Below are 16,827 nucleotides of genomic sequence, written 5' to 3' on the forward strand. Positions count from 1 at the left end.
CTATATTATTTAGTTTTGTAAGTCTTCAAAGGCAAAAATTCTGATAATTTTTACTCGTAATTTTTTGTTCTGTTCTATTTTCTTTTCTATTCAATTTTGAAATGCTGATCATTTTCGAAGTTCTTGATGACTGAGACACGTAATGCAAGAGCAGCTATATGAGAGATTCACTCAGCCCAGTATTCTCTATGCAACAGTGACTGCATAGGAGAAAGAGAATAAGAACAGGTCACACTTCCAGTGATGCAGTTTGTACTTTCCTGGCATTTAGCAATTTGGAGGTTTTAATGCTACCTCCTTACCTGATATCTTTCTCTGGTTTATGAATAGTTATGTGAATTGGGGATTAGACTGAATATCCCGTTACTTCCTTTTGGTGGCTCCTCATCTTCCATTTTATCACCTGTACCTGTTGTTAAAAGGCATGAGCTATAACTGAATTTAAAGAAAACAGAAAACCACATCCTGTATGTGTAACATCTTGGGTTAGCATTCTTGTACCTGTAGCCAGCTCCTCTAGGAACTAGTTACTTGCACTGTAAGGATTTCTGGGGCAGTGGTAAAACTTGATCAGTCTAAGAGTGGTACAGAAATGACCTGGTACAGTATGTAACTGTTTTAAAAATACAAATTTGGTACAAATGAGGGTAAACTTTGGGAACTGAACTTCTTTATCCATGTAGTAGAATAAAATGAAATGCAGCATTTAGCTTCTATAAAGAAGCAATTATGAAGAAACTTAGAGTCTCTTTAGTGGGAGTTTAAAATGAGTACATAAAGGGAAAATGCTTGCAGATGTATGTCACTGGTGAAAACCTTCTAAGGGAGTGAACACCCTCTCAAAACAGGATAAAATTTTGATTGTTTTTATTTAAAAATAATCCAGTGGTGGGAGAACAGAAGAAAAAAGAGCTTCTGGAGGTTGACGGAAAAATCAAAATAAGAACCCAACCATTATTTAAAAAGTACTTCTCATGTCCAAGTAAGGAGAATGAAAAAGAGAGTGAGCCTAGCAGGCTTAGAAGGCAGTTTTGATGAGAATGGGGAGAAAATTATCTTGAGGGAATTTAAGTAATTATTTTGCGTTTGCTAAAAAGTAAAAAACTAGGAGTTAGATTCATTGAAAGCAAGAAACCAGCAGGAATGTGGTGTTTAAAAACGCGATCAAGGGTTAATTAGAGCATTTAGAAAAGATAAGTGCATGCTGGAAAGATTAATGAACTATTTGCATTAATACCCTCTATAAATGAGATCAGAGCGATTGTTTTGCATGAACCATTATTTACATAAAATAAGCGGAAAAACTGTCTCAAGTTGTGTCAGTAAAATTAATTTTAGTTCAAATTTATAGAAATCCAATCTTTTAAAATGAAAGTCGAATTTGAGATGAATAATAATCAGTGACTAAAACTGAATAATCCTCACTTAAGTGAGGAAGTGAGAGAAGTCAGGTGTGACATGCTCAGCTGTGAACTTACGAGTGTTATCTTTATTCACCCTGAGGAACAGAAGATGGCAAGTATAACGGCAATCTTTAAAAAGAGAACAGAGGGCAGGAGTAAATGGTAATTTTTTTTAATTAAAGGAGGTTACCAGTGGATTTGTCAGGAATTTCTTCTGTTCAACATGTACATAAACCATCTAGAGGAAGAGATACTTTATGATCTGAGAATTAGTTATTGTTATGTAAATATGCATGACTGTCAAAAATAGAGGTCACTGTAAATTGTAGAATTTCAAACTACAAAGCTGGAATTTTTCTAACATTGTGAAACATATCTGAACTGATTCTCAAGATTCACTTTAGAGAGTTTCTTGAGAGATGTACATATTTTAGTGATGTGAGTTATCTGTTCTATTTTAAATGCTATTGGAAATACATTATGGGTATAAAAGGAATTAAAATGTCTAGCTCAGACACAGGAGATTATGCTATAGACAGAAAGAGATCCCATCGTAGGTATTGAGGCAATAAATTCAGATGAAAGTCAGAGTTGATGAATGCAAAATTATGGTAATTGTTGAAGCTGCGTGAAGCCATGACTGTGCATATACCACGAGAGGCTGTTGATGCTTGATTTGAGAGTCATATTGTGAGTCTGCAAACATCATCTCCATGCTGGTGGGATTAAAAAGAGAAACAGAATTTTGGAGGTTGTGAAAAGGGAGAATTTAGGACCAATTTAAAGTGTATAAGGCTACTGTAGTGCACCCATGGTGCACCCATATCTTGAATGCTACCCACTCTGGTAATGCGTACTTTGTGGTCAGAGGCACAGAATGGTGGCCATTTGAAGAAAACCTAAGTAAACAAAATTTCTTCAGCCCGGGGGGTGGGTAGGTGAGCAGGGGAAGGCAATGGCTAGACTAGAACAACTGGCATAAGAGTTTAATAGAAAACAACAGGTTTTGTTTGTCATGTGGGAAGTGGTCACAGAACAGAGTTTGATGTGAATTGGGACTTCTTTTTCAGTGAAGAAGGACATTGTAGAATTTGTGCTGTAGAGCATGAGATGCTGTGGAGGCCTTAATTATAAGTGGGAGCAAAAAAAAGGTATAGCAACTTTGTGAAATACAGTTTCATTGGTAAATATTAAACAGGGAGATCTAGATAGGCTTTTGGCTCAGGATTTCCACAATGGTATGCTGAGCTGCAAATACATAGCAGAAGAGTCAGCTCTATGAGCTTCATTTATGCTTTCCCCCATATGTTTTAACCCTTGCTGGAGATTGATTTGCCAACATAAAGCAATCACAATGGGTAAACTAGCAACTGAGTTTAGTATGTTCCATTCTAAAGGCTTTTTTCTTTTTTTTTCTTTGTTGTTTTGTTTGGTTTTTTAAGGATAAAATTTCTTAATAATTTTACATGAATGTATTATGTTTCCTGGCTTATGCAACTGCTTTATTTTAGTTTTAGAAGACTCTGAAGTTCCTATGGACTTCAGTGAGCTTTGGGTCAGATGCTATGTAATGTGGTTTTTTTTTGTTACTAGGCAAAGATATACTATATCACATTATTTTATTAGAACAAGCTTCTTGAATGGACACCTAACTTTTGAATAATCTTTTAAGATTGAGCTGTATTACTTATTTACTAGCTAAGTGTACTGGAGAATCTGCTCAAAGTAGATGTTTTGTCAATTACTGTTGCAATGTCCAAATTCTAATTCATGGTACTGTAGTCCTTCCGCCCCATGCAATGTCACATTTAGGTTTTGAAGGTATTTTTGTGTGGCTTTCATAGAAAGAAGCATCATAGATGCCAGTTGTTCTTCTCTGTTAAGATCTGAAATGCTTTTGGTAGTTTCTGTACAGGTGATTCCCAGCTCTTGTCACCACAAAATACGATGGTCTTCCCCAGATGGTGATTGTTTCTTGATCTTAAATTAAGAAACAAACTCCTAGGCATCCTGAGGTTTCCATGTCTTTCCATGTCTGTAGAATGCATTCTTATTCACGGCATAACAAGATCAGTGTTGGTGTTGAAGTGTTGGCAGCAGTCTGAAAAATTTGAGTGTGATCACAGATATTCTAGATGCTTTATTTATGTACTTTATAAGCCTTTACTACATAGAGTATCTGCATTAAGATCTGGGGCTCAGTGAGGTAGTCTTCAAAATTCTTCCATCTCTCCTCAGTGCATTCAGCAAGGTATTTTATGTCCAGCAGGAAGTCTAGCAACCAAATCTCTTCTGTCAGTTTTAGTTTGATAACATAGTACACGAATTTGACACATATGAATTAATTGCTCTTTGTGCCTTCATCTGAGAAGTGGAAAAATCCACAAAAATTAATCTGTCGTGTTTCAGAAGAGCGGTGGGAGGAAACTGCTGCAAGTCTATAGGAGATCCTATTGGATGGGAGAAGGGAGATCCTGTCCCTTAAATTCTGTTCAATAATTTCATTCATCTTCTTGGTCTGAACTGACTGCAGCACTATTATTTCCTTCATGGATTTTCCCAGGGCTTTTATCACTTTCCCAGACTATGCCAAAAAGATAATTCCAACCATGTGGCTGTTGAGTATGGGGTAAATAGGCACTGCTCTCAGAAATGGGAATGGAATAAGAAAGTCACACCGGCATGTTTTATGGCTTTTACACATGCTCTGCTCTAGATGAGTGTTACTTTCCTGATATTTAGTGTTTTAATGGTATTTCAAATGAGATACAGGCTAGTTGTTATGAATCTCTGAAGATAATGACATAACTGCAGTTTTATAAAGGGAGATGGGGATGTTGAAATAGAAGGATATAATTCATGAAAGGATTTACTTTCTTAGATGGGACTTGGAAGAAATGTCAGTACACAGACTCAAAATCTCTATCCATAAAACCTCTGTCTAATCCCATTGGCATGTGAAGGTCTATATAATGTTGTCTCATACCTGACTCCCACTCAGATTCACAGACTAAGCATCTGTTGTGGTCAAGCCATATTTGTTCTCATTAAGTCTTTTTCCCAAGGTTTTCGTTTCTCAAGAGGTCCACAAAATCAGATGGAGAGAATATGCCATCTCCTTGCTATTTGTTTACCTGTTGAGTCTTCATTTTAAATTTATATTCCGATTTATGATTTCCCTCTTGCCCATCCTTCTTTTTTTAGTCATGGTTCTAATACAGCCCAATTGTGCTTGAGGCTATTACCTCCTGTTACCTTTTGGCTTCTGTTCAGAGGAGGCTGATGTGGACATCAGTTACCTCAGACGGTTTGAAATAGAGCCTCTCCCACAGCCACCCCATGCATGCTATTATGTCACATTTATTAAGCTGATGAAAAAGGCCCTGTCATGTGAAAGGTAGGAGTTTAGATTTTCAGTCGTTGGTCCCTCAGGGAAGTTGAGACTCTGGTGTCTAACAGTCTGTCAGCATCTCGTAAGGAGACCCTTTGCCAATAGATTCACAAGATCGGAGGTTACCAAAACCTCCCTTGTTAGTGGGAGCTCAGGACACCACAGCGGGTCCTGCCAAGGTGTTTGTCGCTGCCGGCAACTGCAAGGACTTGCTTTAACAGTTTACGGGAAAACACTTCTTATTAATACAAATTGTGACAAATTAATAAGATTCGAAGGTTGTTGGTGGTAGGGTCTGCAAAAATATGTTTTAAAGCAATGTACGTATATTAAGCAAGCACAAGCTCTGATATGAAGCAATCTAACTAATATGCTATGGGGTGAGCACAAGCAAAAGCTCTACTCCTAAAAGCAGCATTTTACATTTAACACGCATAGAGTGTATTTCTCACCCAGGGTGTCCCTCTGGGGGAGGAGAAGACGGACTCAGCCCATTGACTGATCCCAGCAGTTTCGGTGGAGGTCTTCTCCCACTTTCTCCCTATCCCCAACTTACTTTTATACTATTTTCTTTATATTTGGGAGGAGTTTGAGTGTCTCTAGTCATAAATACCTTTTATTTCTGATTGGTGTATTTAATGGGAGGGGGAGCGGTGGTTGTGGTTTGGCACCTGAGGAGGAGTTTGACACAGTTGTTGCTTTCAGCAGCAGAACATCTTGATTCTCCCTTATCAGACAGATACTGTATGGTCTCAGTACACAATGTTCTCCCATTCTGTTGGGATTAGAATGGAGGGGGGCCACATACTTCCACTTTGTTCCACACTCCGTTCTGTTTCTGTGAGCAGATGTTTATCGTTGTACTGGGGAGCATGTCAACCTCAGTCCATCAAGGAGCTGCAGCTGCTTTTTACCTTATAATTCTGAATCCCCTCTAGGTTTAACTCTATCCATCATCCCACAGGCCCAAATCTTTAATTTACAGTGGTGAAAAAAGCTTTCTTCAAACAAAAATTTAAACTCCAACACTAATCTTTTTGATATATGGAAAAGAAGCAGGCCTTAAAGTTTGATTCTTTCATGTTTCACTGTTATGTCTAAAGGAAAAAAAATCCACCTGTTTGAAGTTACAGTGTTTTTACTTTTAACTTTATTCAACTTGGAAAGCGGTTTGGGTTCTTACTATTATAGAAGCATGCAATAGGATTAAAAAAAGTCAGCAAAACATTTGAAAACTGTTGTGGTTTTTTTTTTTTTTTTTACATTACTGTTTTAGAGTACAGAATATGTGTGAAGTCTTAGGTTTTCACTACTGATAGTTTTAAGTACCCTGTAGTTCCTTCAGCTCTTGACTGTTGTAAGTAGTTCAATTTTCTCAAATTCATGCTGTTAAGACTTATATAATTCTTTCACTTATGTCAGTAGATGCTTGTGGGTGTATAGAGACTGATTTCCAGAACATTACCTCAATAACAATTACCTTCTATTTGTATGTATAAATTCTACTAAGGCATTTCTGTTCTTTTTGATTATGTTTTACTAAAAGAAAGTGAGAATGATTATTTTGTGTTGCTCATCAGGCCATTTTAATTTTGGCCATAAACTCCTTTTATTTAAAAGTCTCTGCAGCAATCCCTAACATGAATTTCAACAGTGAAAAATACAAAACTTTATTAATAATACTGACCTTCCTTTATGGATTTAACCAAGAGATATGCTGGTATTACAGGTTTGCAAAAAGGGTTTGCATGTTACCTTTCATTGGTTCTGTAAAATGGAAAATTGCTTTCAGCCTTATCATTTTTACTTGCTGTGCAAACCTACCTGTTGCACAGCTTTGCATTTCCATCACCATGAACCAAAATAATAGTCTAGAAAAAAAATTTAGAAGCTAAAGTGAAAAATGCAGAATGCTTGCTGTTTGTTGTTATGTAATAAAGCTTTTTCTCCTCTTTCTTCACATAGTGAAACCATTCTGGTACACTAGTTAATAGACATGATAAAACTCTAACAGAGCTCTAGTGCACTGTTGTTTTTTACATTTACTTAGAGATCATGTTCATGGTTTGCTGCAAAAAAATTAATATGAAAACCCAAGACAAAATAATTTCAAACACCTTGTTCTTTGACTGCTACATTTTAGTTCAATGCAGTAAACAGTTTTCTGTGAATATTGAGTGGACACAAAGTTAAAGCTGTTACTGCATTTGGAAACAAATCAGCAGCAGTCACAGCTGGATTAGGAAAGAAAACCTGGGGACAGTAAGAACTATGTAGTTGCAGACCATTTTAAATGAGTGCATAAACATTCTTCTGGAATTTTTTTAGAATTACAAGATGTGTCGCAAATGAAGACTTGTACAGAACAGTCTTTTCTAGGCATTAAAATTATGGCCAGGGTTAACTGTAAAGTTAAATGCTAATAACACTTTTAATAGCAGAATTCTATGTCTGAAGGTGTTTTGTTTGGTTGACACTTCATTTCGTTGACTTGCATATAAAGTTTGATCTGTCCTATTAGCTAATTATAACAAAATCTGCAGTTTTAATTTCAAATAGAAACAAAACATTGAGCAGTACTCTGTTGTCTCCTTATTGCTTGATCTCTGCTGCTCAAAGGTAGTCCTGAACTACCTTGCTCATCGACATGGCTGATAACCTTTTCCTGTCAGTGACATAGGCCTTGAAAGCACTCTATGCATTGATATGTTAAAATCTTTTGATACTATGTATTTAGAATATTGTTTATTTCCCTGGGATGATAGGTGTTGGAAGTGCCTGTTTCCTGAATTATATGTTGAATTAAACCTACAAATTTAGATGTCTGTGCTTGCAGGGAGATCAGAGTTGTAGTAAAGTTTACATTATAATGTTCTGCCTTGATTTGACTTAAGTAAATGCTATTTGAAATCAGAAAGACTTTTCAGAGGTGATCTTGTTGTTAACAATAGGTGCCAAATGCTGAATAAATTTAAATGTAATGAGGTGTATTCTTATGTCTCCGAGGTTTGTATTCTAAAATAATAGTTTATTCTCCTTTATCGCAGCTTCCCAAAATATATTATGATACAATATTCCACAAATATTAACTCTGTCATTTAAAGTTGAAGACGTCAGTGTTGCCATGACAATTTAAACCCAAACTGATACATTTTATACAATCTATAGCCTTTTTTTTCCCCACAAATTTCCCAAGCCAGATGCACTTTTATTAGCTTATATGGAAGTAACTCCAGCTATGATTGCGTTAGCAAGAAGACAGGAAAAGCAAAAGTTCAATAGTTGCGTACAAAATGGAACAAGCAAATAAGCAGAAAAATAACTGTACAAAAAAAGCTGAAAATAGCCAATACTGGAACCATGCACGTGTCTTTTGTTGCTGTGCTAATTGTGTTTAATAGAATTTCCTGTTTTATCCACAGATTTGCAGAAGGGGAAAAATTGTACTTGAGGTATTATATAGGTATAATCTCTGATGATTAGGAGTTCTGTCTCTTAGCATTTCCTTTCAGTATCACAATGATATTAAATTCTTAAGTAGGGCTTTTTTTTCCGAAGGGCCACCCAAAGAGCAAGTGAAAGCAGCAGAGGGAGCGATAAGAGACACAACGCCCAGCACACTTCAAATGTAGCGTGTAGGCAGCCAGCAGTGTATAAGACTCCAGGGGTTTTACTGTGGAATAAAAAAATCAGAATTGGTTTAAAATTAAACTGTGAGATACAGTTCCAGTGGTCTGAACGTAGGTTGGCAGAAAAACAAGACTGACCCTGCAGTCTACCATGTACAGGTCTGCAAGAGTTACTTTAGGAAGTAGCCCAGTGCCCAGGTGCCTGATGGCTTCACTAACATAACAAATTAAAAAGGACAGAAATTATTTTATAAACAGAATGTTATATAATGAAATTATTCATGTAATATAATCATATTGTTCGTGGTAATTATCATGTTAAGGATTTAATCAGCAAATAACAACACTGTAATTTTTCCCTCTCTCAAATCATTCTCCTGTATGCATAGTCAGATGCTAATTTCTTTCTAAAGCCCTATGCTGAATGGTTAGAGATCTCTCTCCTTTTTCTTGGGGTTTGGCCACATTTGCACTGTATTTGAGCTGTCCAAATGAGATCCCAGAGAGCTTCTGAGAGAAGTTTGGATGCCTTCCCTGACTGCTGTTTAAATGTTTGTGTATTACAGGCCTTTCTTGGCCAGGGTAAGCAAAATTGTGATGCTGTTCTGTTGATTAAACCAAAAGTGCATCCTGGTTGTGGAAAATGGACCATTCTTTATTGGATGTGGAGGGAATATAGTTACCAAAGATAAGGAAAAGGCTGAGGTACTTAACACCTTCTTTGCTTCAGTTTTCAACAATAAGACAGGTCATCCTCAGGATAACTGGCCTCCTGAGCTGGTAGACAGGGTTGGGGAGCAGAATAGCCCCCCTGTAAGCCAGGAGGAAGCAGTTAGCGACCTGCTGAGCCACTTGGATCTTCACAACTCTATGGGACCAGATGGGATCCATCCTAGGGTGATGAGGGAGCTGGTGGAAGAAGTTTGCCAAGCTGCTTTCCATCATTTATCGTCAGTCCTGGCTCACTGGGGAGATCCCATATGACTGGAAATTGGCCAATGTGATGGCCATCCATAAGAAAGGCTGGAAAGAGGATCTGGGAAACTACAGGCCTGTCAGCCTGACCTCGATGCCCAGCAAGGTGATGGAACAGATCATCTTGAGTGTAATCACACAGCACCTACAGGACAGCCAGGGGATCAGACCCAGCCAGCACGGGTTTAGGAAGGGTAGGTCCTGCCTGACCAACCTGATCTCCTTTTATGATCAGATGACCTGTCTGGTGGATGAGGGGAAGGCTGTGGATGTTTCTACCTGAACTTCAACAAAGCCTTTGACACCATCTCCCACAGCATTCTCCTGGAAAAGCTGGCAGCCCATGGCTTGGACAGGGGCCCTCTGTGCTGGGTTAGGAACTGGCTCGAGGGCCGGGCCCAGAGAGTGGTGGTGAACGGTGCTGCATCCAGTTGGTGGCCAGCCACTAGTGGTGTCCTCCAGGGATCAGTGTTGGGCCCAGTCCTGTTTAATATCTTTATTGATGATCTGCATGAGGGGATTGAGTCCATCATTAGCAAATTTGCAGATGACAACAAGTTGGAGGCGAGTGTCAATCTGCTGGAGGGTAGGAGGGCTCTGCAAAGGCACCTGGGCAGGCTGGATAAATGGGCTTAATCCAGCGATACGAGGTTCAACAAGGCCAAGTGCCAGGTCCTGCACTTTGGTCACAACAAACCCCAGCAGCTCTTCAGGCTGGGCACAGAGTGGCTGGAGAGCAGCCAGGCAGAAAGGGACCTGGGAGTTTGGATTGACAGGAAGCTGAACATGAGCCAGCAGTGTGCCCAGGTGGCCAAGAAGGCCAATGGCATCCTGGCCTGGATCAGAAACAGTGTGGCCAGCAGGACCAGGGAAGTGATTCTTCCCCTGTACTCAGCGCTGGTGAGGCCACACCTTGAGTACTGTGTCCAGCTCTGGGCCCTTCAGTTTAGGAAGGATATTGAGGTGCTTGAGTGTGTCCAAAGAAAGGCAATGGGGTTGGTGAAGAGACTGGAGCAGAAGTCCTATGAGGAGAGGCTGAGGAAGCTGGGGTTGTTTAACCTGGAGAAGAGGAGGCTCAGGGGAGACCTCATCACTCTACAACTACCTGAAAGAAGTCGGTCTCTTCTCCCAGGCAAAGTAGGACAAGAAGGCACAGTCTTAAGCTGCATCGGGGAGATTTAGATTAGACATTTTGTTCACAGAAGGAGTGATTTGGCATTGGAATGGGCTGCCCAGGAAAGTGGTGGATTCTCTGTCCCTGGAGGTGTTTAAGAAAAGACTGAACACAGTCAGTCTCAAATGCCATGGTCTATTTGACAAGGTGGTGTTCGGTCATAGGTTGGACTCATGATCTCAGAGGTGTTTTCCAACCTAGTTGATTCTGTGATTCTGTCGGATGGTAGAAAGGATGCAGTTGCACAATTACACTGTGAAATGTGGGAGGCAGTGTCATTTTGCCTGGCACTAAGAGTCCGAAAGCCTGTGTGTTAATCAGTGCTTGCCAAAAGAGAAGGGAAAGTTGGAAAAATGAGGGTGCATAGGAAGGAAGAACATGGCAGATAAGCCCAGAACAAAGTAAATGAAATAGGAAAAAGAAGACTGGGGACTGTAGAGGTGATCTGTCTAAGCATGTCAGCTTAGCTCAGCTCTCAGCTTTGGCCAGTGTCTGATAGAAAAAAGGACGTCAGGTGCACTGCCTTTATAGATATCTGAATTTCCTGTTTTAGGAATTTTAGACAATTCAATGATGTTTTGTAGGACATCCTGACTTTAAACTAATATATCAAAGCAACTTCCTGCTTCTTTCTGATCTCTGTACAGCACCTGAGCAGGAAGGACAGTACTAAGCAACATAAGTACAGTAAGGGAACTAAATGCACAACTGAATGCACTGACTTTCATGTTTAGCAGGTGTGGTGCTGCATCTGTGATGCAGGACAGCAGCTTTCCAGCAACTCTAGTACATCAGCATAATTCCTTGTTTGGATGTGTACTAACTCTGTCTTTTGAATGGAAGAAGATATGTGTGAAAGAAATCAGTTTTTAAATTATTACTTGCTTTCCTAATGGCATTTTGGAGAACACTTTCTTCTTGTTCTTTCAATTCTCCTTTAACTTTTTTGGAGAGATTTAGTTATAGCCCAGTAATGCAATTGGCAGAACACATTGGGCGCCTTATTGTTCAAATTGGAGTATAAATGTTTTAAAACAGAATTTCCATTTTCTTCCTGAATAACTTTTTTTAAAAGGCCAGTATTTAGAATAGCAGTTGAAGAGTACTCTGTAATCTGCCATGGTAGCAGCTACATTGTATTTTATTTCACTTTTGACACTGATATTTGGCATTTGTAGGACTTGAGAGGGAATCGTATTTAAGGAATTCTAGCTTTTAAAATTTTTATTTTTTTTTATTGGTACTGACCAGGAATATGTTAGTCATGTTCATTGCTACTTTTGCAGTATTGCAGAGTAAAGTGTCATTAGTGTTTGTTTGATTGTTTGTTTTTAAGATAGAAAACATTTCTGAATAGATTTTCCCACTTATGTATCTTATTTCAGTAGAAGTATGAATTCTTGCTGGATGATATTTTTGCCTGATTTTCATTTTCTGTACTTCCTGAACTGTTTTGAGGTAGTTGGAAGGACACTGTGGTAATAGGAAAGTTGCAAAAAAATTCTTATTCCTTTCATAGCTGCTATTAAAAGTGAAAATATATCTTATTTTAACACTCTTTTAAAGTAATCTAAAGCATGTGATAAAACACATCAAGAAATGAGGATTCACAGGAGCAGGGTGACCATCTGTAACTTGGTCTCTTTGTCTCAGAAGTGCAATTTAATAGCACTGTGAATTAATGTGCTAGACTTACGACCTGAATAAAAGTCTTATAAACATCTCTTTAAAGGTATGAAAAAGGGGAAAAAAGTAGCCTGTTGTTTTTACACTTTGTCCTTGTCTGTTTTTATTCACCAAGGGAAGGGGATAGTTCTTGAAGAGCATCCAAGTGGGCCTGAATTATTAATGACTATGCTTTTTTTATTGCACAAGTAGGTTGAACTTTTTTCTAAGACCCTGCTTACTTCAAGCACTTACTTAATGTCTTTGAAGCTGGGGTGTTGGTTTCTTGAACTGCATTGCATTCTTATTATCTTCTGTTATTCATTAATATTGCAGTAGGATCTATAATTTTGTTCCTGGTAGAGACTCTGTGGTAGAGGTAATCTGAACCTGATCTGTGAATATACCTTCTCTGAATATCCCTTTACTATGTCTTTTCTCCCCAGAATTCTACATTTCGGCCTACCGTTTCTTGATTTTTTACTTCTCCAAAGTAAACTTAGGTTTATTTTACTTCCTTCCCCAATATACTTCATCTAGGTCTGTTGACCAACATATATTACATCTTAAACCAAAAGTGCAGTGTTGTCTGGGTCCCATGTCTCTAACTGTATGAAGAACACTTCTACACATCTTATTATTTCCAGGAAAAATCCAAAATTTTTTTAAGACTCTCCACTGATTTGCTCTAGCCTGATACACATACCTTGGGTGGGATCCAGGCTGCACTAGGAGCTTACACTGAATTTGTTGTGGAGACACTTGTACCATTTCTTTAGCAATTCTTGGAGCAGAACTACTCATACATAAAAATGCCAAGACTGAAGAACCAGCACCTCCAATATCAAGAAATCTGTATAGCATAGTGTTTTTTTTCTCCCTGTCATTTTGATAAGCAGATGACTGAAACTATCCAAGATAAAAAAATCAAATATAGCATGAAAATATTGCAGCACTGGGATTTCATTTAAAGTGAAAAATTTGAAAAAATTCTTCTGAGTGCTCTTTACATTTGCTTTAGCTGTAAGTTTTGACTGTTTAGGGTATTAATGGTACATAATTTTAAAGTTGTGTAGAGTGGTCAAAGCAGAAAATGGAGAAGTACTTTCCCAAGTAATTTAAAAAGTTAATCTTTGCAGTCAAGATTTGCGAAGTCTTGATTTAGGCAAGATGTCATGGGATTTGTTTGTAATCCCCCAAAATATTTATAAAACCTAATTTTATATATATATGAGTATGAGTATTCTGTGAGTTATGAAGCTTAGTGAATCTACTGCCATTTGGGTTTGAGTCCCATGATCCCCATAATTTCCTTTTCATTCATTGTCTCACTTCTTACTATGTCCTCTGTCTCCTTGTGTCTCCTTCAGTTCCTCCAGTTTATGTCTACAGAGTCCATCCCTTTCAAATATCATTTAGGTGAGAGGTGAGACCTATTCAGTATGTGTAGGTTTCTACTATTAAGATCCTGTAAGATACCACTTATCCTGAAGACTGTCTTCACATCAAATTTGGTATTTTCAGAGTTTCCTTTGACATGTGGCACATTTAACTAAAATACAGCAACAAATGAGCAAACACAAAACCTCCAAATCATTCAGCCTTGTTTCTGGTGATGTGCTAGTTGTGTTTGTTATTTGTATTTAGAAACAGGTGCACTCAGAAAAACTTAGTATTGAAGGGAAAGACTGTTTCCTTCACAAAGTGACTTAGTACTGTTCATTTGACAAGAAAAACTGTTGGCATATTTTCACAGAATGTGAATTTGAGTTGCAGAGTCATGGTCTAGTTATTTCACAAAAGATGATTTAATGGTAGTTGTAATAGGAGAGGAGAAGCAGAAAGGAGAGGGAAAGATATATGATAATATATGATATAAAAAATTGGGCACATATTTAAAGATAGCTGAAGTTATGTAGAAATAATATTGAAATACCTAGTCCTTAACTTGGAATGGAATATAGTAATATGCTGTTCTCACTGCTGTCACTCATCTACATTTTAATATCTGTGCTGCCTGAGATTGTGTATGACTGCTCTCAGGAGATGCACCTGATGATTGCATCTACTGTGGATGCTATATGAGGGGAAGAATTGCTGCTGCTTACATCCTTTATGCTTTTCTCAGTAGAAGATACTACAAAGAGCTAGGTATTTTTTCTCTCTTGTTTATATATATTTGCAATTTTTCTTTGTATTCTTTCAGCTCATGGAGAAAACTGACAGAGACTACTACACTCTGGATGACATGTTTGTTTCCAAAGCAGCCAAAAGAGCACGTAGTGGGGAAGAGGAAGAAATACAAAGAAGAAAAGCAATACAGGAGCACCAGCAGCTTGCTGCACGCATGGAAAAGTGCCCATATTGTTTTGATAGCAGTGCACTTTCTAAACATCTTATTATTGCAATTGGCACCAAGGTAAGAAAATAGCAATTAACAAAATGTAGAAACAAAAAAAGAAATTATGTTAGAGGGCTTTAAGAATGAAATTGCTTCTATGGAATTATCTTATTTTCCTTGCCCTTCCAGTTGCTTCCACAAATTTGTCAAGGGTGAGGGAGAAAAAGATATAAATCTCTCATGAATTTTAAAGCTAATCTTTGCTATCAGAATTTGTGGAAAACAGGAGCAATAATGAAAGATCTCAGTGCGGAGATTAGACTGTAGGTGGATTTGTGGAAGACTAAATCAAACTTCACTAGAGGAAATTTGAACTGGTCAAGAATTGTATCTTGATATCAAAGAAAATTAAGTGCAGAATTCCATTTTTAAGCTTAAAATCCTTTGAAATAGACAGAAGTTTGGTTTGGAAACCTTCCTGTTTCTGTAAGTGCTTTTAAAAGTTGCATAAATATTTGTATTTATAACATCTGAAATGCCTCAGTATAGCCTTTTCTGTCATTTTTTTCTCCAAAGTTTCCATTTATTATTGATGTTTTTCTTTGATCGGCAACTCTTTATAGGCCAAGGAATTAAATGCATAGATGTGTATTATGTACATTGTGTTTTTTGTTTTTAGTAGAGACTATAAATTCATACAGATCTGTGTGTATATGTGTGTATATAATCTGTGCTTATATATGTGTTTATATATCTAATAGGTAGGTAAGTGTAGAGAGTGTCCTGGTTTTGCCTGGGATGGTTAGTTTTCTTCCCAATAGCTGGTACAGTACTGCAGTTTGGATTTAGGATGAGTAGAATATTGGTAACACACTAATGTTTTGAGTTGTTGTTTAAGTGGTGGTCAGGGATTCTTCAACTTCTCATACTGTCCTGCCAGTGAGAAGGCTGGAGAGGCACAAGAAGTCGAGAGGGGACACAGCTGGGACAGGTGACCGGAACTGACCAAAAGAATATTCTTTATCATATGACATCATGTTCAGTGTATAAACTAGAGGGAAAGCTGGCCAGGGGCCACTGCTTGGAAAATGGCTGGGAGTCGGTTGGTAGGTGGTGAGCAATTGCACTATGCATCACTTGCTTTCTAGGTTGTTGTTATTGTTGTTGTTATTTTGATTATGCAATATCCTGTCCTTTTAAACTGTCTTTATCTCAACCCAAAAATTTAATTTTTTTTTCTGATTCTCTCCCCTGTCCTACTGGGGGCAGGGAGTGAGTGAACAGTTAGGTGATGCAGCCAGGATAAACCATGACACAGAGTATGCATTTCACATATATATATATATATGAAATACTTTATTGAAAATGCAGGTTGATATTTATCTATATTAAAAAATATTGGAATTGCCTAAACAGTGTACTTTCATAATAGTTATGATACCACTTGGTTTATAAAGCTGATATTACTGCCTTGTTGGTGGAACTACTGTTTGGATAATACTAATTCATTTGAGCTACTGGTGGATAATGGGATCTTTCAAAAAACACTAGAATTACTAATACCTTGCTGTGATTAGGAGATAATGGCTTCTATTGGTTTGAATTTAGCAAATGATGAATTTCTTAGCTTCAGCAATGGAAGGTTTTTAACACTTGAAAAATGGGCACCTCAGTTTTTCTTTGCTTTTCGTAGGTGTACTTGTCTCTACCAAGCAACCAGTCCCTTACTGAAGGTCACTGCCTGATAGCCCCTCTACAGCACCATACTGCAGCCACTCTTTTGGATGAAGACATCTGGGAAGAAATCCAGGTCAGCTGAGAAACTGTCTCCTGTCTTCTGACAGTTCTGTAAAACAATTTTTTTAAAAATAATAATATACTTGTCATAAGTACCTATTTTCATAATTTGCAGTCTGGCAGCTATTCTCTGATTCCACTAAGGGGCAGAACGTTCTCACATTATGGATGAAAATTAGTGGTCAAATATTAAAAGAGAAGCAGGGTAAATACCGAGGAAAATTTCCGATTCATAAGCTCTAGAAGAAGTTTCTTGGAATGTTGCAAAACATGCATTGTTGGAGGTCTTTGAAAAGGAACATCTTTTGGGGATGAATTAGGTACAATTCATTCCTTACAGAAAGTGGAATAACTGGCTTCACAGGATTTTCTTGGGAGTGCCAAGTAAAAGCAAGGATTGTCAGAGCAGGCGGATCACTTAAAATTAAATACAAGCTGAAAATATATTGTTT

At 37.9% G+C, this 16,827-nt stretch overlaps 1 protein-coding gene across 1 annotated transcript in view; it reads left to right on the plus strand.

The window, feature by feature from the left end:
* Positions 1 to 16,827, plus strand: part of CWF19L2 (CWF19 like cell cycle control factor 2) — a 70,446-nt gene that overhangs the window by 43,585 nt on the left and 10,034 nt on the right. The window contains exons 13-14 of the mRNA XM_051779808.1: positions 14,444 to 14,656; positions 16,272 to 16,388. Coding sequence (XP_051635768.1) covers positions 14,444 to 14,656; positions 16,272 to 16,388 — 330 coding nt within the window. The remainder of the gene's footprint in view (positions 1 to 14,443; positions 14,657 to 16,271; positions 16,389 to 16,827) is intronic.

Source organism: Manacus candei, unplaced genomic scaffold (genome assembly GCF_025592945.1).
Source record: "Manacus candei isolate 608988 ecotype Guabito, Panama unplaced genomic scaffold, ASM2559294v1 h1tg000014l, whole genome shotgun sequence".
Classification (NCBI taxonomy): domain Eukaryota; kingdom Metazoa; phylum Chordata; class Aves; order Passeriformes; family Pipridae; genus Manacus; species Manacus candei.